General features: G+C 39.9%; 1 protein-coding gene across 22 annotated transcripts in view; it reads left to right on the forward strand.

The window, feature by feature from the left end:
* Positions 1-538: 538 nt before the first annotated feature.
* Positions 539-25815, forward strand: part of elna (elastin a) — a 168846-nt gene continuing 143569 nt past the window's right edge. For 6 of the 22 annotated variants that reach the window (XM_052035710.1, XM_052035692.1, XM_052035701.1 and 3 more), the window contains exon 1: positions 541-823. In XM_052035710.1, the coding sequence (XP_051891670.1) occupies positions 760-823 (64 nt within the window). In that variant the 5' untranslated portion in view covers positions 541-759. Of the gene's footprint in view, positions 824-25815 lie in introns of all 22 variants that reach the window. The other 16 variants (XM_052035695.1, XM_052035711.1, XM_052035700.1 and 13 more) reach the window with 4 other exon arrangements.

The following is a 25815-nucleotide window of genomic DNA, read 5'->3' on the forward strand; positions in this document are numbered from 1 at the left end:
AAGTAATTTCAGTAGTTTGTATATGTGTGAGTATCTGGGCGGGTGGGAGGTTGTTTTCCGGGTATTGTACATTTCCGATTTCCTGAACTGGTAGTTTACTTTGCATTTATCTGTGGTTCTTTTGCTTTTGGTGTGCCGGCATGTGTTTGTCTATATAAAATTGTCCTAATAGAACTGTTCAGTTATATGTATACTTAATGCATTGTCTTCATTGCAATTTGTTATTGGTATAAGTAATATCCTTATAATCATCGTCTGAGTAAACTGATATCATGTTCCCTTAGAAATGCATGTTTTGCTGAAAAGGTGACTGGTTTATTTTTTAAAGCAGCTCACCAAACCACAGTCTGTTTACGGAGCTTTCTGTAGCGATATTGTGGAAAACTGAATTAATGCATATGCTACAGATTAGTTTATCTCTCTTCCCATATTGTGCCCATACTGTATGCACTATTCGAACTGCCTTATCTGGCTGACTTGCTGTCCTTTTTTCTGTAATAGTCTCAGAACGCACGCAAACGATCTGGCAACGAAAACAGATGCAATTGCCGAGATTCTGGCAAGAGCTCTGCAATGTTGGCAGGAATGGCTAGAAAAAAAAGCAACAGGGGAGAAAAGTCAACTGGCTACTTGGACGGAGACGGGACCCTCACTAATTACGTATTGTCCACATCCGTCTCTTACAAGTGGCAATTAGGGTCAAGTGAATAAAAGCGGTTGGACTTGGAGAGCGTTAGTATTTTTGGAGTGCCCGACAAGATGGCTCTGTGGCTCTTCCAGGGATACCTGCTCCTGAGTCTCATCAAAGCTTCTCTGCAAGGAGGTGAGTGCGCAGAACAATGTGATATCTTTTACTGGTTCTGACATAAAATATATTACGGTGGCGTACTGCCTTATGTTTATGCTAAAACATTAAGGAATAAAATTCCTTTTAGGTTAGTACAAGCTGTTCTGACTTTAGCATCGGGGGTTTTGCATAACTTTTCAAGATAAACTTTCAAATTTTTAATTTCCATTTTTAACACGTGCATGTGACTTGCTTTTCTGGCCATGCCATTACCCCGTTTCGTGCTTTACGGGTCTACCATCCCTTTCTCTCGCATGACAATATATTTGTTGATATCATATATGAAATGTCTCAGTATTAAGTGTGGGTCCGCTTCCCCCCCGGCTGTTTCAGTGTGCGTGCGCGTCTTCCTGTCAGTGCTGTTCGGCGTTAAGGAACATTTGGAGAGAAATTTATGATCGAGAGCCTGCCTGAAAAATCAATTTAAACAGCGATCTGATTTTATAATTAAGCAAGCTGCTTAATAGATTAGATTCAGTTTAAACTAAAGTGGATTTAGTTTAAAATCCGAAAAGGATGAATCTCACTTCATGAGTGCAACTTTAAAGGCTATTAGGTCTATGACTCTCGTTATGTTTTTGTAAAAATACCATGGACAACAATTGAGTGTTGGAATAAAGCTGAGCATTGTGGTTTCTGTAATCTCAGTGTACCACTCCAATGCAAAGATGGAGACCGTCGTTTTCAACCCATAATTCGTACACCCGCAAAGCAACGATATCTTACCAAAAATCTTCTGGCGTGAAATGGAGGGCATGATAAAGTTCTCGCTACTCCTCGCCCGTATATTGTGCGCAGCTGAAGGCATGGCTGAAAGCTTATCCTGTCCAGTATGAGATTTCACTTCATTCCCCTACCACACAAGAACCCTTTACTGAGAAACCCAGCACACGATACCAACCTATCACTTATGCACCTGCTGAAACTTCTCCCAAATTTTACAGTTTGCATGAGTTATTTTGATCAACTATCCATTCCCAACATCACAGTGTTTGTTTATTACGGAAACATAGACTCTTAATTTCATCTCGGGGAAATTATACTTGTAACAACACGGGCCATTCGGCCCGTCGTGTCCATGTCGCCTCCCAGGCGAGCAACCCCATACATCCCACAATCAGTCAGTCTGCCGCGTCCCAGAAATCACAATTAATATATCGGAGGCATTGCCGTTGCCACCCAACCTCCGCACCACCTTTAGTGGCTTTAACGCATTTGAAATAAATGTATTTATAAATGCGTTTAAACAGTGGACAGATGAATATTAAGTAAAATGTCAAGACTGCCAGCAATAATTTTAGCCTTGCCAGGGATAAGTAACATATTTAGACAGTACTTCTCGGTTGGAGCTAACTACTTGTGCTCGCTCGGAAATTAGGCTACGGATCCACCCCCGATCTCCCCACTTCTCTCCCTCCGTCCCAATCATGTTTCCGAAAAAAAATCGTTCCATCATAGAAAGGAGAATCTTGGCCGGAATTTACATTTTTTCTCTCCCCATTGTACTGATCTGTTTCATATTTCTAACATTTTCTAATTTTATTTTGGAATTCCAATGTTAGCATTTTGTTTGTATTTCATGTGTAGTCTTCTGTTTAATCAGTTCTTTGTCAGCACTCTCGCTGAAATATCAAACCCAGACTTTAGGATAGCTATAAAAAGTTTTAAAAATCCAAAACTGAAAAAAATATATAAATTATGAAGGCGGCATATGTATCTTTCATCGGAACTTCGTGGAAAAGATAAGCAGTTGCTTATTTCCAGACGCTGCCATGTTAGCCAACATTTTCTGGTTTTATTTCTGGACTCTGTCAAATTTAGCAAGAACAGGCAAACTGCTAATATTGGTTCAATTTTTTCTGCAAGTTGTAAACGCTGGAAAATGATCAGCAGCTCGAGGAGAGAAACAGACTCTTATTTCGGGTGGAACCCCTAATCATGCCTCGCTCAAAATGTTGTGTGAAGCTCTACTTAAGAAGTGTTTCTTTGTATATCGTTCTACTTCTAAAAGTGAGGCAACAGAAAAACACATCTAGTTACAGAACTGCCCCTTTTATTAATAATTTGAATTCGACCACATTTGTATACATTGAGGGTAATCTGGCCAATTTACTACAGGGTTATTTGCGTGATAAAATAGTGCAGTAAAACTAAAAGCAATACAAGGGGAACTAAAGAAGAAAAATCTGGTTGTTGCTCAATACTTTATACAGGGAGTTTTCATCTCCAACAACACCGCGAAACCTCGACGGTTATGGATGATTTTTATTGGAAGCAGACATTTATAAACTGCAAGCGTCCAAATCTGCTCGAGTGTTACTAAAAAAAACCACTGCACCGTTTCACCTCTGTCGAGGTGTTATAATTCGCTGCTCAGTTAACTTGAGGATATGGATGATCTTTGAGATGAGTCTTACAAACTCGTTCTGACTGCAGATGCAACGCATACAGTACTTGATTATACAGAACTATGTAGTAACCGAAGTTCAAGAGTCTTAAAGTAACAGGAAGCGGGAAATAGCGCCGCTCTGTGAATTTGTGTGTGTGTGTGGGAAATTCTGACGGCTCCGTTCCAAAGCCGGCTCTGCACTAGATTTCAGTTGTGCCAATACAATTGAACAAACCCCAGAGTTTATGTCCCACAGCGTACAAGTGCTATGTTTGCGCGTTGTATAGATTTCCATTAATTGCACGAGCTGTTGCGTAATTTCACAGCAAACCATAAGGACCTGGTTGCACGAACAGGACACAGGGCTACTATTTCCGAGAATCCATTTACAGAGGATTTTTAAATGATAATAAACATTCCACGCAGTCCTGTAAATGCGTGAATTCTGACCAGTCATTGCTAACCAGGCCAGACGTGAAAATGGTTTAACAGATGTTTGACATTACGACGATATGAAGGCGTATTGATCTTAAAACTTTCCCACGAAAGTTTAATGTTGCTGTAAAGGGCAGTGGAAAAGAAATTGCCTTTAATCTGTTGCACTCAGGTTAACGACATCCAAGTCTCCAATTTTCTTACCGGGTATAAGGGTGCTATTTAAAATTAATTTAAACCCACCCTCTACTGAACATGGCTTACAGAAATAAAACAGTCTATTAATTAGCGCGAATGGTGTAAGGGCGATGGACGTCTAAAATCGTCTTGGAAGTGTATTGAAGAGCGAGGAGACGAATCCCCTTGTGTTTTTTTTGGGGGGGGGGGTGCACAGGGGAATAGTAAGAAGGTCTTGAGGAGAAAGTATTAGGTGCTAAAAACTAAATTAAATACGTGACCTAAAATGCTAGAAACATTTGATCATTACCCCATTCATGTGCAAATTGGCATGGTATTATGGAGATGAAGATATGAATGTAAGGGAGAGTATTGGAAAGAAGGGTACCTTTTCAAGCAATACTAATACGAGGAGAAGGGACTGCATTGATGGGCTAGGTATTGCCTAAACTGGGCTGAGACCAGCCTTATCTGAAAGGATGAATAAAACGGCCAGGCCATGAAGACTTTAGTAACCTAAATGGTGGGGTCAGGGAGGAAAGATAATCTTAATAATAGTTCTAAAACAAAGGGAAAGAAGTAGACATATCACTAGAAACTGTGCCCCGGACTCTGTAAATAAATCCAAAAACAAAAGGGCGTAATTTAAAATAGGAGGGATGTAAGAAACGTTTGAGTAAAACATCAAAGTACCTCTAGAATATTAACAAAAATAATTAATATTTGTACAAACTCAAAGTATAGAGAAAAAGATGAATGAATTGAAATGTAAATTTGATTTCATGGGAATGATATAACTATTACTGAGAAATGGCTCCAAGACTATCACTGTGTTGTAAGATCTGTGGGAAACATGGGAATGGATAATGGTAGTAGGTGTGTATAAATTAGTAACCATATATGAGATCAATACAATATTGGGAGAGGATTTAATGAAAAGTAATACAATGTGGACTTAATGGGTAAAAAATAAAGGGATTTAAGATGGAAGGTGTGTAGGAATCCTGTTAGTAGCCAAGAAGTCTTACAATCAATAAATGTATTTTAAGGGTGATTAATTTCTCTAATGTGTCCAGAATACTTTTCTGCAACAGTTTGTATGAAAGCCATCAAGGGAGAGGCCATATTCTAATGAGAAATGAGTCAGGACAGTTAAGTCTATGTGTGAACATTTATCTAATAGCAATTATAACACAATTGAGTTCAGTATAATGTCTGAAAGGGAGAACTACAACCATTTATTAGGACTATAAAAATGAGTAAGAATGATTTTGTGTAATGAGACGGAGACTGACCACTGTAACTTGGCCAAGGGAGGTGTTCAGGAAGGAAATGATGTGATAGAGAACCAAGTTAAAAAAAGTAAGAGCTTCGCATGCCAAAATAAACATACACTGATAACTGTGAGATGTTAGGTGTAATATGAAACAAAATCAAAACATACAAAATGGCAATACAGCATAGTTTCAATTAGAGGAGATAACAAAAAAGACAAAGCAGAAGTAGACAAAGGTGGTACAAAAAGAACATTGGAAAGAATGTCAAAATCAGCAGAATTTATGTATTTTCAGGACAGTGAGAAACTGCAATGTAGCCCCTTAAAGGATGGCAGTGATACTGTAATTGAAAATGAGGGGAAAATGAATGTGTTGAGTATAACTTTTCATATGTACAGTTGAGGAACAGGTTAAAATATCAGATTTCTTATAACATGATTGAGTTCTATGTGATGTTGGAAAGGGACTGGTATTCTGGTATTCTAGATTTGGATGAGGCTGATCTTTGTATAATGAGGCGGAGACTGGCCATTGTAAATTGTCCAAGGGAAGTGAACCCCACCTCCTTCCCCCCCCCCCCCCCCCCCCCCCCCCCCCCAGAAACAAAGCTTGATTGTGTATAAGGTAAATGTTTAGTGTCAAGATAGCACTTTCCTTAGGATGGCTTTCTGGAAAACAGACTTCTGCAAAGTTCCATAATAAATAATGTTGTGTGAACACAGAACAGTTGAGCACATGATTAGTAAGTATCATGTAACACCCTCCTTTAATACCAATCAACCTAACATCCTTCTTTAATAATGAACAAGAACAACTATCCCAACTGGATGAAAACAAAAAAATTAAAAATGCTGGAAACATTCAGCAGCCCGAGCAGCATCTGTAGAAAGAGAAACAGTTAACATTTCAGGTCCAAGACACTTCATCAGAACTGGGAGAGAAAACAAGTTGCAGAGGAAGTGGGGGAGGGATGGATAGAAAAAGAGAATATCTTTGATGTGGTGAGACCAAATGAGTGAATGTGGCACTAAGAAGCAGGTTATGCTTCTATATGTGTTATGTGTTGCTAATAGCAATGCTGTGGGTCATTGGCTCCAAATTACTTTTTGAAAGATCTGGGGGCTATAAAATTTCAGTATTAATAATTTTCCATCTCTATTTTAAGCATGTTTTGTCATTAGAAGTTTCCAGGAAACATCAATGTCCAATGGACAATTCATGTTTAAAAAGTTTACCCATTAGCTTTTTCTTTGCTTTGAATAATTTTATACTTTTAAATATTCATCCTTTCTAGCCTCAGTGTTCCATTTCTTTTTTATTATTATGGATCTATCCTGTCCAGACCAGGATTCCTATTGTCCCTATTTGTTCCTGGACCAACAAACAAACTCACAATCTTCAATTAGTTCAGTACGTTGTAGGCAACCAGCAGAATCTTTATCTTAAAGAAAACATGTCTCATTTAAAGCTGTGCAATTGACTCCTCATAAAAATTCACCCTATCATTAGGAAGTGAAACTGTGTCAGAGACTTCAAACAGGCCATTATCTCCTACAACATCAGACATCCCTTCATCAAAATCATTAGCATCCAAAACAGTACCAATGGATTATTTTGCACCCTCTGATCTGTCACTAACAATTAACCATGTCCTCCATGGAACTGACGGTTCTTTTTTTCCCCTAATGCTGCCCAACTCCAAATAGAATTGGCACTATTATGTTTATCTGAAATGTGCTTATTAGGTTGCGGTCAATTTGCTGCGAATAAGTATATTAATATTCTTCCTGCTGGCATACTTCATTTCCAGTTGCAACAGTTCAATATCTTATCCTCTGACCACACTGGTGAGGGTTATCTTTAACACCATTATTGACACTGACTTCCTTTTCTAAACTATTTAAAGACCTCATCCTTGTAGATCTCTTAGTGTTACAAAGCACTGGATGTTTGTGCATCTCATGCTGTCCCAGACCACCTTTATTTGAGAACAAAAGTCACATTGGGAACATTGGAAAGCCTTAGCTTTATTCTGTTCTTTAGTAATGTCATTACAATTATTTACTTCAGCCCTATATTTAGTGTAAAGACAAGGAATAGCATTGTACTTATCAATATTGCTGCATCTAAAACATTGGATCCCTGTCATAATATACTTCTGATTGTAATATTTTAAAAAGCACGTGAAGAGCTAAAAATTCTTCACAATGGAATGTGCAACACAGATGCGTAAGAGCAGATTACCTTGATCTCTGGATTATTCACATTGTTATTGATAACAGTTCTATCGCTGGGCCCATGGCCAAGACTTCCAAAAACCATTCTGCAACATCGGCAAGTTCTATTCAAGCCAATTTTACTCATTGTGACTACACTTCATTGGATAGGTATTTGACAGTAAAAGCATAGCAGTAATAAAATTTGATTGTTTAAAAGGGACATAAGCCCTGAGCCAAGCAGTAGAAATGTTGTCATTTTTAAAATGCAACATTCCAATGCCCTGATGAGAGAGTTTGGCTCTGGAATCCTTAAAGGGGAAATGGTTCACAGAAATGACTGTCTCATGAGCTTCCTTGACATTAAGAGTTTTAAGAACCTTTTTCCACAGCATCCAGAGTTGCATTAGCTGGAAATATTGATATTTTATTATTATTATTATGGCCAGGAGAAAGGGGGAGGGGTGGCCACAGAAGTGTAGGAAATAGATGAGATGAGGTCAAGGGATTTGTCCGCTTGGTAGGATGCAAGCCAGGAAGAAAACAGTCCAGTGGTCTGTTGTGAGCTGCAGCCCTTTATCAGTGATCAGTGTCTCTGGGATGCTGTATCTGGCAAATTTTCCTCTGAGCTTGAGTGATTCTTGATGAGTGGGTTTTCTTTGTCTCCCAAAAATTTGAAGATTAATCAATTGCTACCAGATACATATTCCCAACCAGGTGAAACAAATTAGCCCCTACTTTTTCCCCATGGTCTGTCTGAGACTTGATGCATGTGAAGTGATTTCTGAGCTCTGCAGATCTAACCTTTCTGCACATGGTCCCTAATCTCTCCAATCATCCTTAGCAAGTGGGCACATTTTCCCCACTCTGCACAAACATTATTCATTCTCAGATTTGATCATCATATTCTCTCAGAGATTGGGAACAGTGGTCCTTTCGTCGCTCTATAGTCCCATTCATCTCTCATGTTTGTATGGTCTAAGAACAGGTTCAACTTCACGCTGTTTTCATCCTTTCTGAATCACTGCTTCAGGATCTATATTGTCTCATCTTGTCGGATAGCCCTCTCAAGCTTTTGTAACATTGGCTGAAGACTCAAAATATGTTTCAGTGGCTACCTTGTGTCATTGAGATAGGTTACAAACATGTCTTTATCTGGACCATTCCAAATCTTTGTTGTTTGCTTGCACAAGCATTCTCTGCAACATTGTTGAAGGGGTTCAACAACAGTAATCTCAAGTAGCCTGCAATTACAGTGCATTTAGAGTTTTTATGTGTAAGTGAAAGATGCCTATATTGCAACAAGCAATTTTTTTCTCAGCTTGGGCATTATATATCTCTATATTTCTCAGACCTCCACCTGTGTTTGCTACTGGCTGATCCTCCTGCAAGATTGTTTCTCCAAGACTGTTATTTGTGACATCTGCCTGTAGTGTCATCTACTTCTTATCATTAAGATATCATAACCCAAGTTATGCTGTGATTGTCTCCATCTATCTGACCACTTAAGCGCCCAACCAACACCATTCCACATCTTTTCTGGCTAGTGGTCTAAGTGGATCATACTCAGATGGGGCAGGAACTTGGTTAGGTAGTCAACAAACCCCAAAAATGTTCTCTTGCAACATTCACCCAGGATTGACATCTCCTTTATTGCTTCGACTTTTGCTGGATTTGGATCTTCAGATTACCTCTGGTGATTGTGACTGATGAAGTTGAATTCTTTCCTTTGTAGAACAAGTTTCCAATTTGCATTACATATACCTTCTCCCATATGCAGGAAATTTCATTTTCAGCTACTTGTGTTGGCATCCACAATATTGCAGCATCCAAGAAATCTTGGTAATACTTTCCCCTTTCATCCTATGTCTTTTCTTTCACTGCACGTACTCCTTGTTGGTCATCCAACATTTGTAGCCAGGCTTTAGATAGCTCTGCACCTTTACATATCCACATTCTAACTTTCCTCAAGTTAGCTCTGTCTCATGTGGTAGCTTACCCTCTTGCACAAATATCCAATCTTTGAACAAGTCCTTCAAATCCACAAGATTGCAACTTTTTGCTAACATTGTTAGATTCACGAAAGAAAACAGCAAAGAATTCTCCCTGCTACTGGGTGTATGAAAAGAATTTGTAATATTTAATGATTTCAATTCGGGATGGGTTACAACATACATGTTATCCACTTTCCAGAGTCTCATTTGCAGATTATATGATATGGTCATACAGTACGGAAACAGGCCTTTCAGCCCACTGAGTTTGTGCTGACCATGAAACACCCATTTGTACTATGCTGATATTATTCACCTCATTCTTACTAACTGCCCCCGAGAATCTGCCATTTACAGTGGGCAATTAACCCACCAGTCCTCGTGTTTTTGGGATGTGGGAGGACACCAAAACATCCTAATGCGCAAACTGCATAGAGACAGCACCAGAGGTCAGGATTGAATCTAGATCACTGGAGCTATGAGGCAGCAGCTCTGCTAGCTGCATTACTGTGCTGCCCTGGTACAATTCCCCTTGTGATTAATGAGAAGCAATAAATTCTTCAGTTTTCTCTGGTTAATTTGCTATAGCCAGTTCAAATTACAGTGTGAATTCTTCCTTCATTGTCTCCATTCTTTAAACATTACCATCCTGGAAATCCAATGGCTTGGGTATTTATTTGTTCTGTTGTGCAGAGCTCTGTGTCGCCATGCATATCTGTCTCTACCTCAAGTGGGAGGCATCACCTGGTATTTAGTGTTCCCATTCAGGCACAGGATCTAAATTTCATAGTTTCACCTTGTACTAAGCCAGGTTATAATACTTCTCTCTAACACACTGGAAAATACTTAGAGATTGCCAAGTTGCTTACCATTTATCAGCCATGACTGTTGCTTGGATTTTGCTGCATGCAGACATGGACTGTTCATTTTCTTAGCAGTTTCGATCAGAATTCAACATTGTGCAATCATAACCAAATACCTCCACTTCTGTCTTTGTGATGGAAGGAAAGCCACCTGATGCTGCATTTGACCTGTATGATTAGTATGCAAGACAAGTTTTTCACTGTACCTTGGTACAAGTGACAATAATATACCAATACCAATTGTTGCATTGGCCACTACATTTGCTGCAAAGAGCTAGTGTGAACTACACACAGAAAAGGAGATTTTAACAGAACAAAACCAGTCCATTTGAGAGTTTGTGAGCTCAAAGAGATGCCATTATGTGTCGTCCAAGATAAATCATTCTCCATTGGCACCATAACCAACTGGCCCTGGTCCTCGTGCAGCAGGATTCTGGTGGATGTTTTCAAACAAGTGTGAATTTTTAAGACATTGCATTCAAGAAATGAGACATGAGTTGCCTTGATTAAATATTCTAATAATTAAACTATAAGTTGTTTAATTTGTATTTTCATTGCTATTAGAAAAATCTGAAACAACTCTGTAAACTTGTGTCTCCATTTGAAAATGTTATCTTTATTGTTAAGTGAGTATTAGTAACTAATTGTATCTCAGTAATTAAAGTCTCTTCAAATCCCAAGCAATAGGGTGAGGATGTTCAAACTTAAAATCAGGTGTGATATCATGGAGTAGCATAAATTACATAAAAACTTTTAAAATTCAATATTCCCTTTATTCTTCACATATGTACATGTGTTGAGACAGAATTTTGCCTGTGGTCACTAGTGTTGAATCAATGCTTGAGTATCTGCTACCTGTGGTATTTCTCTCCCGAGGTTCCATTATCTTTTGTAATGGTGACCACAAACCAATTGCTTGAAAATTCATCTGGTTCAGTATTATCCCTCAGGGGAGGAAAACTGGCATCCCTACTAATTATGTGACTCCAATCCCATAGCAAAGAAGATGACTATCAACTATCCTCAAGTGGTCAGTTGACAGTCACAAGCCTCAGTTGCATTATGACCATTACATTAAAATAGAAAAAGTTGACGAAAGACTGACCACCTGTCAGCACATTTGCAGCCTAGGCTGGAGATAGAAAAGTACTTTTTTATGAAAATCTGGAGAGTGGTGTCTAAATTTAAAAACACTGTCCCACAGATTTGTCAAGCAACCTCACAGAATTACATCTTACAGACAACATATCAAATGTTCTGCCCCACTAGCAAGACAGACCCCTCCAAAGGTGGCAGTTTACAGGTGGGAGAGAATTGCTTTGGGAGTCCTCAATGTTGATTTCAGGCCCGTTTAAATCTCATGCCATCAGAGAGTATTGAGCACTGAGCAAAACTTGGAACAAGCACTGGAAGTAGCAATGGTGCAGGAAGTCCTCTGGGTGTGGAACTTCAATATCCACCAACAACAACTTGGTAGCACCACCACTGATTCAGATGGCTAAGTTCTGAAGCACATGCTATCAGCTTGGGTCTGCAGCAGTAAGTGAGCGAACCAATACAAGGAATAAGTCTTCCTGTCCTCACTAATCTATCTGTTGCAGATTGATCTGTCCATGGCAGCAAAGGCAGGAGTGACAGTACACAGTTCCAGACTCCATAGAGAGTAAACCCTCCATCATGACATTGCAATTGTACTAAGTGGATAGACTTGGAACAGATCTGGCAGATGAAAGGTGGGAGTTTGAGATGTTATGAACCATCATCAGCAGCAGCAGAAATGTATTCCATTATAATCTCATAGCCTGTGTATCCTTCATTCTCTCAGTACAATTAAAGCAGGGAGATCAATAATGGTGCAATGAGGAAAGCAGGAGGACATGCTGTGAGCAGTACTGTGTGTCAAAGAATGAGAAGCCAACCTAACAAAGTTGTAACACAGGACTACATTCATACTATGCAGTTTGCAACAGATAATCTCATGACTATCTCACAGCAATCCCATAACTATCAGATCAACACTTTACATTCCTGCCTCATTCTGTGATGAATAGAAGTGGATAATTAAACAGCTAACAGGAGAAAGAGGATGATGAATACACACATCCTCAACAATAGTGGGGCTGACAGGTGAGAACTAAAGATAAGGCTGAAACATTCATTATCATGTTTCACCAGAAGTGGTGAGTGAAAGATCCATTCAGGCTTCCTCCTGATATAACCCCACTCCCATTACAGAAGCCAACCTTGAACTAATTTAATTAATTCCATGTAATATCAAGAAATAGCTGACAGTATTGGGTACAGCAAAATCTATGGGACCAGACACCATCCAAGATACAGTCTGAAGACTTGCATTCCAGAACCAGCCATGCCTCAAGCTAAGGTATTCTAGTTCAAGCAATGGCATCTACCTGATAAAATGAAAAATTGCCCAGTTCTATTTTAAAAAAAACACAAGGACAAATCCAATCTGGCTCATAATGTATCAGACAAATTGGATGAATTGAATGGAGATCTGGCTCCAGGAATTAATTAGGCTACTGCTATCCCTGCAACAATCTCAGACTTAGCAGTTTAATTAGTTACATCTGTAACTGCAGTCATCCCAAATTGCTTCTCAAATGCAAGCCATGTTTTCTAAATCCTTCAATTTGTTATGTGAAGACATACATTTTGGTGTTCTAGTAGATGATTTAAAGTTATGATACTTTGACCCAGGTTTTCCTTTACTAATGGAGTAAGAGGCAGCGGACTGCCAGTTGACATGGCCTAGTAGTAGGGCGAAATTTATACAGCTCAGTATGCATGAAGCTTGCAACAAGAATAGCTCAGACTCAAACTTTCAAAACAAGTGTCTGTAGAGAATCCTGGAAATTCTTGGCCAAAAAAAAATACATACCAAAAATGTAAATTGACGAGAGAGAAAAAAAATCATCCTAAGGTTTTTTCCTTGAAGCAAACTTGACAGGAAGATATTTGGCACACTTCTTGGAATCTCTGTATCATTCTCTGTTCATTTACTTTCCTCCTCTATTTCTTTTTAGCAAACATATGTGGCTCAAAAGTGCAAAAGTTATCTGTGACAGATACAGCCATTGCATGTGTCTGCACCAGGTTTCAATGCACAAAGAACACAGAAACTACTTTGTACATGAATTAAAGGGATAATACCCATTAGTATATTCTGAATGAAACCCATTGTAAAATTGGTGCAGGTGCTTCAATGCCCTTCTTATCTAGCATGGCAAAAGATTTCCTAACATTATTCCCAAAGCTTTTGATATCAATTTCTATCTTTAACATTATGGATTGGCATTTTTGGTTACACCACTGCATTAGAGAGGTCACCTAGATATAAAACTCTCAGAGGGGTGACATTGATTTTAGTGGGAAACAGGCGTCATCTCAGGCAGTGCGATTTGCCAACATTGCTGGCTTTCCACAAGGCGGACAGCCATTAACTGCACTCGCCTGACCATAATAGCTCCAATCAATAACCTCCACCTTCTTGCTCAACAGAAAAGAGTTTTACTCACTCAACATCCACGTGCCACATCTTCAATAGCTTTCCCCCAGGATCCATGCCATGTTTTCTGGCAGTGCTCATGTATATTCATTCTGAGGGAGAGCGATTTGCCAAACATATTCAGTGGCCTAGAGAATGGATCCTAGAAGGCAGTCTTCTCCTTAGCTAACTCATCACTCCTGTATGATTCCTAAGACAATTGCTATGATAGTCATGTGGGCACCAGCATTCTGGTGGAGAACATGATAAGCACCCTCAAAATATGATGTTGGTGTCTTCATCAGTCTGGAAGTGTTCCCCCATATACTCCCAAGCAGGTGCACAGACTTCATCATTGTGTGCTGCATACTGCACAGTCTCCTGATGCATATATTAGAGGGAGGAATTTTTGAGGCTGAAGACCTGAAGAAAGTGGAGGACCTGAAGAAGTGGCAGCTGAGGGCAATTCCCTGATGACCATGGGTGGTATCATCTTCCAGTTGTGTGAGGAGGTTACCAATGCAAGGGGATAACTCCCTTGTAGAGCAAAGCTACTCTTAATCACTTGCAGGGTGAGACCTCCATACCAGGTGACTCTCTACACAAAGAAACCCCATCACTCATGTTTTTCAAAAATAAGATTACACTTGTTCACCCCTTATATCCTCCTTCACAATGAAAATCTCTATGAAGGAATACATTACCCAAATATTGCAATGGCTAACTGTAGAATGTTGTGTTACTGAATTGAGAGGCAGCTATTTAAAAAAAAACATTAACCTATGCAAAAAAACACTTTCTTTCTGTTCCTATCTGCAAGTGTAACATTGCTTCAAATAACACTTACCTGCTGCTCAACATGGGTGTCTGATCATAAGCAATTTCACCACCACTATATTAATTCACTTTACAGCAATATGATCAGAATGATATTTAATGGGTGTGGAGATCCTTTTGAGGAAAAAACATTTCAAGCCAATGAAGTCCAAGATAACTCACTAATGACTAGTCTGTCACAAGACTCCAAATGAGGACCATGTGGGTCCATTGCACAAAGTGGCCATATCAAGGGAGACAACAGTTCTGCCACTTCCCCTCACAATACATCACTTGGAACTGAAGTTCTCTCAACTGAGCCTGACCAGTTTATTTTCCTGCAAATTGAAAATGTCCAAAGAAGGAGAACATAGCAGGATTTCTAGCTTGGCAAGAAACTTTTTTCTGCCACGTTATTCCTACTTGTAGCAGGCTATGATAACTCAAGTTATCAAGAAGGAGCAGGTGAGAAAAATTACAAGGAAGGAAAGAACTCAACACCTGAGCTCAGATGCAGTCATTGAACAACATGACGCAATGAAATCTTCTGATAAAAGAGGACTGCAACCACATAGTTACAACTTTCAGATGGAAGACATCAAATCAGGAATTGCCTGGTGCATAGTCATGTGGCATGCATTACATTATCACACTTCCTAGATGAGGCATAGCAACCCATACAGTGCTGACAGTAGATGCCACAAAATGTTTGGTTATCCATGCAATAACATGTGCATTCAGAGCAATGTGAAATCGCATTTCAACAAGTGTTTTCAGAAGACTTTGCAGTAATAATATGAAGTCAAACAGAAAGTAGCAACTTAACATTCTGCCCCTTGCATTTTGCTATCCTACATATGGATTTACAAACCCCAGCAGCATGCCACAATATGCTGTATTTGGCTACTGGAAGTTTATCTCCTGTGATGTTGTCTACGTAGATGATGCTTGAGAGTTCTTGCCTTAAACAAGCTTTGCTCCAGAGTTGTTCACAGCCAACTGAAAGAGCAGTCTGGGATTGCTGGCTGTGAGGCATGGGCAAGCATGCTGCCTGAGAAGACATGGTGCCAGATGACTTGGCGCCCACCTGAAGGCGGTCATCAATGTGCTGAGCCCACTACCAAGTAACCTATTAGAGGACCTGGCAGAACAAAATGGTGCTCAAAATACTTCATAATTTTATCAAACTGAAATACACACCTGATCCAGCTGACAGACTCTGAAGCACAGGTTTCAGTCCTGATTGTCTTTATTCCTCTTGTTGGAGTTTGTCCTCTATGCATTCAGAGCATTTTCTCCATGAAAACAGCAAAGCCTGATACATGACATCTCTCTACTCCACAAGGACATCAAGCTACTGCTTAGTTCATTGGAGTATGAAGCTGAACCCATATGACAGAGATCAAATACTTAATTGAATCAGGGCTGCAATGCGTTAATGCATTAAAACTTTAAATGGTACCTGCATTGTAGTGTAAGGTGGTGGAAAGAAAGCCCTTGCAAACATGTGCTTTGCCTCCAGGCTCTATTGGACCTCCTAGGACAGCATGGAGGTGGACTTCCCCACCATCTCAACATCTGCATTTGGTGATGGTGTGCTCACTATCTCTGTGCATCTGCAGCAGCCTTGTCATGAAAATATTCCAATCAGGGTCCTCATCTGAGTCTTCTGGAGAAGTATATATGATTGGACCCATCCCCAGTGAGCCACTATACCAGATCCCCTACATCTGCTGCCAGACCACAGTTTACTGGTGAATGGTTAATCCCGATTGTATCACTCATCCCTCAAACCTAATGTCTTTATCCTATGCGGTTCCAATTGTTGGACTCTCAGCTGCAAAGTTTTGCCTTGTCTCTCCTACTCATCTCTTTATTCTATGTTGCTGTTAGCTGCCGGCAAAATGTTGCCTCTCTCCAATGCTATCTTTTTCCCTCCAACTGCTACTTCCCTTCAACCATTCAGTTCTTGAACCAACCAGCACAACCCTAATCACTACAGTTTAGCAATGCTATTTCCGCTTCAATCACTTTGCACTAAAGCAGACTTTTTTTGTTATAATTGTGTTCTTTCCTGTAAAAAAAAATGTATATAATTGGTGTTTAATTTATGATTTTCTTGTGAATGCTACTTATTTGATGTTATGTGCCTGTGATACTGCTTGAAGTAGGTTTTATTTTTGCACCTGTGCATACATGTACTTGTGCATATGACAATAAACTTGACTATGATTTTATTCTCTTGTAAAGAGGGACACAGCTGACCTCACAGTAACCTACAAAATTGAAATGTAAAGGTCATGAACTTGAAATGTTAACTCTGGATTTTTGCCACAGATGCTGCCTGACCTGCTGAGTATTTCCAGACTTTTCTGTTTTCACATTGATCCATTATATTTGACAATGAGGCTATGCACTGATTAAATCAGAGGCGATGTAGTTATCACTATGAAACATTGATGTGCTTACCTGTTAGATTGTACATGGCTCCTTAAATTCCAGTGGTCTGAGGCCATCCCCAACCACCCCACCATGCCTCCCACTCATCATACATTACCTCCTACTCATTGACACACTGGTCTCTAGTGCAATAAATGATGGTCAGCTATGCCTATTTCATTATTTAGTGAATATAAATGATCTAATAGCAGTGGCTGGAATGATTTCTGAAATCTTGTGTTCTTATCTCATTGGCATTCCTTTTGGAAACACTCCTGAGAAAGTCAACATCAAAAAATGCACTAGTTTAGTCTGTTCTTTCCTGTTACAAGGCTTAGAAATTCCACTGAATTGGGTTTAAAACATTCAGTATAGTATGCAGGGATATATCAGTCCCTCTGGAGGCTTCTCTGGGCAAATTTATTGTACATATGTAACTGAAATACAGTGCAAGGTACTCACCAGAAAGTAGCTCAAAACAGCATGGACATGCCCTGCATCTACAATATTTAAAAGGGTAATCAATCATGCAGCTTTGAGGAGTCATTTGATACTGATCTATTTACAGGTAAGCACTGAAATGGAGACATTTGGGAGTCCTGCCAATGTTCTATTGGTGAAACAAGCTGCTTTTTTCAAAAGAAATAGTGAAGGACTCTTGCAAGGGGAAACTATCCACACAAGTCTTTAGGGAGCCCTGTTCAGCCTCCTGTTCTCCGAATTCCTGAGACAAAGGCTTTCTAAGACAATGGTAACAGATCAGTCACTTTTTGCAGGCAGAGCCCCAACCACTCACCTGTATCCAGGCTCTTCTGCCTGTGAGAGATGAATATCATTATCATTATGAACCCCATTGTGTGCAGATCAATCCAGGTGTAAACATTTGGTTTCACAGCTTGCAGCTCATCTACTGCATTGAGGATCTTATGAATGTTCTCTCCTTTAGGCAAGGGGTTTTCATCTGCTTCTCCCAGAGGTACAAGCTGTCCAAAGGTTTGTGAGTGAGGAGTGCACTCTTCTGGCTTTCTTGGCTCCCTAGGTAAACTTGGAGCTCTTCATGAATCACAATGATTGTTATTCCCTGACCATTCAGCTTGCATATGTGTTTTTTTAATTCACTCAAAGGATGTGGGCTTCACAGGCTGAGCCAGCAGTTAACTGCCCATCCCTAATTGCCATTAAGATGATGGTGGTGAGCTGCCTTCTTGAACTACTTACTGCAGCTGTGGGTATACCCGAAATGCTGATGGGGAGGGAGTTCCAGGATTTTGACCCTGTGACAGCGAAGAAATGTTTGGATAGTGTGGGGCTTGGATGGTAAATTCCAGTTCACATGCTTTTGCTGTCCTTGTCCTTCTAGCTGGTAGGGTTTGTGGGTTTGGAGGGTGCTGTCTGAGATGTACTGGTGAGTTGCTACAGTGCATCTTGTAGACAGCACAAACTGTTGCTACTGTGCATCGGTGGTGGAATGAATGAATGGTTGTGGATGTGGTGCCAGTCAAGCGGCCTGCCATATCTGATCTGGACTGCTTCATTATCTGAGCAGTCGTGAATCAGCGACTATCCCTACTTCAGACACTGTAATTGAAGTAAGGTCATTGATGTAGCAGCTGAAAACGGTTGGGCCTAGGACACTACCCTGAGGAACTCCTGCAAAGATATCCTGTGACTGAGATGATTGACCTCCAACCACCACAACTACCTTCTTATGTGCTCGGTATGATTCCAACAGAGTTGAAACCTGACCAACCTTGGAGAATGAAGTATCTAGGGTCACCATTACATTCTGAGCCATGGGACCATCAGAATCCAGTTGAGAATGCTGTTTGAGGTCCTCGAGGTGAGGTTCCTTTGCCCAGCTATAAGTGAACCATACTACATTAAACATAATCATTTTGCTGTATGCTATGCAATCTTGCCATCCAGAGGTCGTATACCTCCCCTGCTGCATGAAGACCACGATTGCGGGAGAAGAGAATGGCAGTTGATGGCATCAAGGGGAAGCTTCTTATAGATGTGATGTCAGGACACATCATTTACTTGTGGAATCTATTCCATTGGCTTCATAGCAGAGAGTCAAATATTTCTTCACCCGGTGTAGTCAGACCATGAGTCAGAATTTCAAGTGCCAAGTTATCATGTCATCACTTCAGCCTGTGACAAAGGCAATCGACTTGTAAAAGTTAGTGTCTCTTAAGACTCAGAAATATTGGCAAGTGACATATGTGGTTTATTACTTAGGGTAGTACACCTAGCCTGATGTTGAAGGTTTTGAATTTTTTTTTGTTCCAGTATAGGTCTGTGCTGTGCTATGCTCACAATTTATCAATGATCTGGATTAGCAAATCAAATGTAGCCTTTCTAAGCTTATCAGTAACTTAAAACTGAGTGGGATATTGAGTTGTGAAGAGGATGCAGAAAGGCTTCAATGCAATTTAGACAAATTAAGTGACCGGGCAAATACATAGCAGATGCAGTATACCACTTTAGTAGGGCAAATGGAAAGGCAGATATTGTTTTAATACTTACAGATTGGGAAATATTTGATGCATAAAGAGATCTCATTGTCCTTGTACACCAGCCATTGAAAGCAAATTTGCAAGAGGTTAAGCAGTTAAGAAGGCAAATAGTATGTTAGCTTTCATTGCCATTGGTTCTAATGCAATTATACAGGGCCTTGTTGAGACCATACCTGGAATATTGCATGCAGTTTTGATCTCTGTACATAAAGGACATACTTGCCAAAGGGGAGTGCAACAAAAATTCACCAGATTAATTTCTGGGTTGGTAGAGGGATTTTTTGTTATGAGGAGAGAGTGGGTAATTTGGGCTAGTATTTATTGAAGTTTAGAAGAAAGAGAGGAGATCTCATTGAAACTTACAAAATTCTACAGCATGTTATAGGCTAGATGCATGAAGGATATTTCCCCTGGCTGAGGGGTCTAGAACCAATGGTCATAGTCTAGGAAACTGGATAAAACATTAGGGCTGAGAAGTAGAGAAATTTTTTCACTCAGGGAATTATCATCCACAGAGGGCTGTGTTGCTGCATATGTTTGAAGTAGACAGATTTCTGGACAAAAAAGGATATAATGAAAGCATAGGAATATGGCATTGAAATAGAGGATCAGCCATGAATATGTGCACAGCAGAGCTAGTTGGAGGGCTGAATGCCCTACTTCTGTTACTATTCTTTAATAGGGACTGTCAGTGACTTTCAGTACACAAACTGTAAGACAATACAAACATCTCCAAATTTTGGCTGTGAAGAGTTGTATGTATAAACAGTCATTGGCACAGTTGCTGTCTTAGCTTTTGGTAGTATGATTCAAGTTCTTCTGAGGTTGTAGTGGTGTCTAAGCAGTTCTTAGTAAATATATCCTATAGATACAATCAACCAAATGTCATATCGTTGCGTGGAGATGTTCAATTTGCTTTTGGGATTTGGACAGTTTGGGTGAGGCCAGCCTATATTGCTCACCCCTAATTTTCCTTGAAAGTGGTGATAAGCCACCTTTTATAATTATTGCTGTCCTTCTGGTGAAGGTACTGTCATTGTGCTGTTGGCCATGAATGCTAAGATTTAGACCCAGTGACAATGAAGAACTGATGATATATTTTCACTATAGGATGGTGAATGACTTGGAAGAGAACTCGCAGGTTATGGTGTTCTCATGAGCCTGCTGCCTTTGTCCTTCTAGATGATGGTGATTCTGAATTTGGGAGGTGGCATCAGAGTAGCCTGGATAAGTAACTGTGGTGCATTTTGTGGATGGTACACACAGCAGTGACTGTCTGCTGCTGATGCAGAAATCAATATTTAGGGTGGTTGATCAGGTGGTCTGTTTTGTCCTGGCTCGTGAAAGTAGTTGGCACTACATTCATCCAAGCAAGTGGAGAGTAGTTCGTCACACTCCTGATATGTTCTTTGAAGATGGTGGAAATGCCTTGGGATGTCAGGAGATGAGACACTCAGCACAGGATATATAGCCTCTGACATGCTCTTGTGGCCACAATAATTGTGGGTGGTGCGGCTACATTTCTGACAATGGTGACCCCTAGAATATTGATAGTTGGGGACTCAGTGATAGTAATACCATTGAATGTCAAGGGTAAGTGGTTACATTCCCTCTTATTGGAGGTGATCAACATATAGTGGCACTGTAAGTAGTGCAGTTGTCTCATCATTCCAGCAATCCAGGTTCGATTCTGACCTCCAGTGCTGTCTGCATGGAATCTGCACTTTCTCCCTGTGAATGTGTAAGTTTCCTCAGTGCATCACTTTACTTCTGCATCCCAAAGACATGCTGGTTAGGTTAATTGGCTACCGTGAACTAGTGCAGGTGGGTGGCAAGTGAATGCGGTGGTGGGGGGCAGGGGGAGCTGGTTAGGGAGATTAGGTGATTGGCATGTGAGACAGAGAATAGGTTGCAGGGAAATAAGTGAGGGAGTGGGGCTCTTTTTTTTCCCATTTTCTAACCTTTCAAACTCCTATCCCAAGTTCTGAATCTATACTTATGTTTAAACTCTCCTCAACAGCAATTAACTTGTAAATAGCAGTTGATTCTTTTAACTAGCTCTGGTGGAAACTCCTCCTCCTGCAGCAAATGTGCTCAGCCATGTGCATTTAAGAGAAGTTATTAGCTGCAGTACTTCAAAATGACGTAGAATCAGCACTGTATGCTGATCTCCATTCTTCTGTTTACTTGTAGGCATTCAATACGTCAAGTTTCAGGGCAAAATCTAATGTATGTATCATATTTATGCTTGGTTCCTCATTGATTCTACAAGTCATGCCCAATTGTGAGTGAAGAAATTGGAGGTCATAGCAGCTATTAAGGACAAGTATCTCTCCTGGAGGAGAAGGCTGCACATGACATCAGAGGACACCAGACATGATGGAAGCATTGCCCATGCAGCACATGAAGAAGAAATGCCATATTCCCTTCAACAACTGTCTTACACGTAGGGTTTAGAAGTATATGAATTACTGTGACTTCATGTTATTTCTTTGATGGTTATGTATTTCCCAATCATAGAAACATACAGCTCCGATACTGCCTTTTAGCCCACCTCACCTATACTGACTGTGATGCCCATCTTTGCTCTGCCCATTTGCACACATTAGGCCCCTTTCCCTCTATGCAGTCCCTATATAAGTACCTGTCCAAACATCCTTTAAATATTATAATTGTATCTTCCCCCTCCACTCTCTGGCAGCTCATTGCAGATATTCACTACCCTTTATGTGAAAAACCTACCCCTCAGATCTCCTTTAAATTTCTCTTCTCTCATCTTAAAACTGTGCCCTGTAGTTCTAGACTCCCATGCCCTGGAAAAAAGATTCTGACTTTCAATCTCATCTATGCCCCTCGTAAGTTTATTAGCCTTTATAAGGTCATTGCTCAGCTTTCCACATTCCAGTGAGAATAAACCCAGCCTACTCGATCTCTCCTTGTAACTATAGCCCTCCATTCCAGGCAAAATTCAGGTGAATCTCTTCTGCACTCTCTCCATTGCTACCATGTCTTTCCTGTAGTGTGGTGACCAGGGCTGTACACAATACTCTAAGTGGGGCCTAACTGATGTTTTGAACAACTGCAACATGACCGCAATTGTAACTCTTATGTTCAGTGCCTCAGCCTATGAAGGCAAGCATACCAAATGCCTTTTTCATTACCCTATCCACCTGTGTTGCTACTTCCATGGAGCCATAGACTTGCACTGCAAGGTCTTTCGGTACCTTGATGCTCCTAAGGTCTCCGCCATTTATTCTGCATGCCCTACCAGAATTTGACCTCTCAAAGTGCATCACATCATACGTCTGGATTAAATGACATCTACCACTGCTCTGCCTGACTTTCCAGTTGATCCATGTCCCACTGTATCCTTGGACAACCTTCTTTGCTATCTCCAACAGTTTCTTCATGAGGCATCCACAAAGTAACTGATTAATATAGAATTTTGCTTCAGAAAAATCAGTTAGCATGTTTTGCTTTAGTTCTAATGTTTGAATACTTTACCAGCAATTTACAACTTGAGCCAGCCCATACAGATTTCAGCAGGCCATGTGAAGCCATGCTTATTCCACTGCACTGTGTATTCAGGAATTTCCAGGCCCATCTTGTAATCTTTTCCGCTATAATAAGGGCTGGTACTTCATTAACACCATTCTCTGTGCCAAGCAACTGAATGTCTGTCCTCTCTGCTTATTACCTTAAACAATGGGGTTAAAGAGTTCCAAAATGATTCTGGTGCTCAAATTCTCCATTCTTGAATTCAAAGGGATTAAGTTGTCCGGGCTGAGAAAGAAGCATCCTATTTCTGAAGAGTTCCTGTTTCTTTAATTTCATTATCACTGTACTAAGGAATATCCCAAGGCATTCCCCTGATCTGTGTCTCAGTTGTAGCAATGTCACTTTTGTATTAAATGGTTGTCTGGTCATCCATCTCCAAGGAATTGAGTACAAAAGATCAAACAATGACTCTCCAATGGAGCACTGAGGAAGTAATGCATTGCTGAATGGTTCATGTTTAGATGGGATGTTAAACCAAGGCTCTATCTGCTCTGTGAGGTGAGATAAAAGATTCATTCTACTTATTTCAAAGGAAATATCTCCAATGATCTGGTCAGTATTTATCCTTCAATCATGATTATGAGAAAGATTATCTGGTGGTTATCACACTGCTGGGTACAGAAGTTTGCTGTCCACAAACTGGCTGCTATGTTTGCTACATCATTACAAAGGCCACAGTTTGATGTTCTTCACTTAGTGTAAGGGATGTTCTGGGATTACCTGAAAGAGCATGGATGAATATAGCTATTTTTCTTCTCCTTGATACCTACATGCAATAAATTGTCATTTGGTATTGGCTGTGTGATGTGTTATGTGTAATATATTACTCTATTTCCTTTAACCAAAAAAAAACAGAGGATACATTAGCTCACCATATCAATTGCATTCTGAAAGCATTGACTAGTTCATATTACTGGCTAAGCAAATCAGGAAATATTAGCATTTACAAAGTGCTAGATGTTTTGCATGCCCCTCATTTTCATCTGTTTCAGTACAGCCTATTATCTATTGTCTGAAGTGTACAGGACATATCATTGTGATGTGTCCTTTTACTAAAGAAAATTAACATTTTGTTTGACTCTAGATTTGCTGTTGCTCCAATGCTGTGAACAAGAATCCTTTAAAGGTCAAAACATAATTCTTGTAGCATGCAGTGAATAAGTAGTGATTGTTCAATTTCTCAGAGCTTCAGTAGCAACAGGTGAAATGAAAAGGGATGAGCCAAGTATTGATGAGAGGATAAATGGAAAAAATATTGAAGCATAAAATAATGTGAGAAAGGGAAATGGCCAAGTTTAATTTATTATGAAAGAAAAGTGCATCAGCTACTGCTGCAACTGCTAACAACTAATAGCTGTTTTTTGCAGTCTAATTTGCTCAAAGTCACACAATTTTGACAGTTTTTATTGCTATTTTATTAATTAATGGACACCTTTTTAAGATTCTGAAGTTTTTATTACGAAACATCAATCCACATCAATAAAATTAGTAAATGGTTCTAGCCATGTTCTTGTAATGGTTTCTTAGTCACTTTCTATTATTAAATGGGTAACTCACAGGTAGTGGACTAGACACGCTTTCAGCAGCATTAATGTTATTCTTAAACCAATGAACTTGCCTAAAGATGCCAGCAGTTGTGCAACATAGTTTATGTGCACAGGTGGCAGGAAATGAGAGATCCCTGTGTGATTTCCTGAGAGCAGTCTGATGTTGGAGTCCAGATGGAGTCCAATGCCAGAGCACAAACTCCTGCAGCTTCTCATGAAATTTGCCTGCTGAACCTGTGCCAGGTTAAACCAGGTGCAGAAACAGAAGCCCATTCAGTTGAGTGGGGAAGAACGGCTGCAAGGAGATGGCAAGTACTACCTGAGGAAATCTACATTTTGAATTAATTGAGTTTAATCTTGGAAACATGACTTTCAGAAGCATTCAGCCTTTGTTACTTATGACAACTGGCAAGGGTGTGGGATAGCTTTCTTCCAGCTGTTTTATGATTGCGGCTTGTAATGGCCCATCCATGTAATGGAATCACAACATGCAATACCCTCTGGTGCACACAAACTCATTATCTAGGATCAGGACCTATCAACACAAAAGGCAAATCCTTATTTTTTTTCTAATATGTCAGAAACAAACAGCATTAATGCAAGGGAAAGAGAAATACATTCTCAACACTGATAATTACATTGGTTCATGGAAGACAGTGGGCCAAATCATGGTGATCAAATTAAATCCCAGACTTCCATACACACATCATGAAATGTGGAAGCCTGGAGATTGCTGATGGGATTCGCAGGAGAAATCTGTTAGACTGCTCCCATAAAATTGAATGTTAGAGCCCTGTCTTGCTGGAATTTCCCAGCATAGTGATAGACCTGGCACATGATACAAAGCCCCTTTGATTTCAATGCGGTTTCTAAGACACACATTTGGAAGGCTAAGTGGTAGATATATTACTACTTTTGTTTAACTTTTTTGTTATTTAAAACTTTATTTTATACAATCATAGTTAATTTTAAAACTCAAGTAAGTAAACTTCAGATTATTAATAGTTTCTAAATGCTGTATGGTACTCTTCGCAATACAACCAGTTGCACAACCACATTGCAACATTCCTTTTTACAGTTGCAAACTAACAGAGAAGGAATTCTAATGTCAGTTTGCTCTGAACATCAATGAAGTTGGAAATGAGCCAGCTCCATGGGGTTCACCAAAACAGATTTTCAAGAAAGTGAAAGTCAGAAACAGCTTTGCATCCATGTAGATATGCAGGTACCCAAACA

This window comes from Pristis pectinata, chromosome 21 (genome assembly GCF_009764475.1).
Source record: "Pristis pectinata isolate sPriPec2 chromosome 21, sPriPec2.1.pri, whole genome shotgun sequence".
NCBI classification, from domain to species: Eukaryota; Metazoa; Chordata; class Chondrichthyes; order Rhinopristiformes; family Pristidae; genus Pristis; species Pristis pectinata.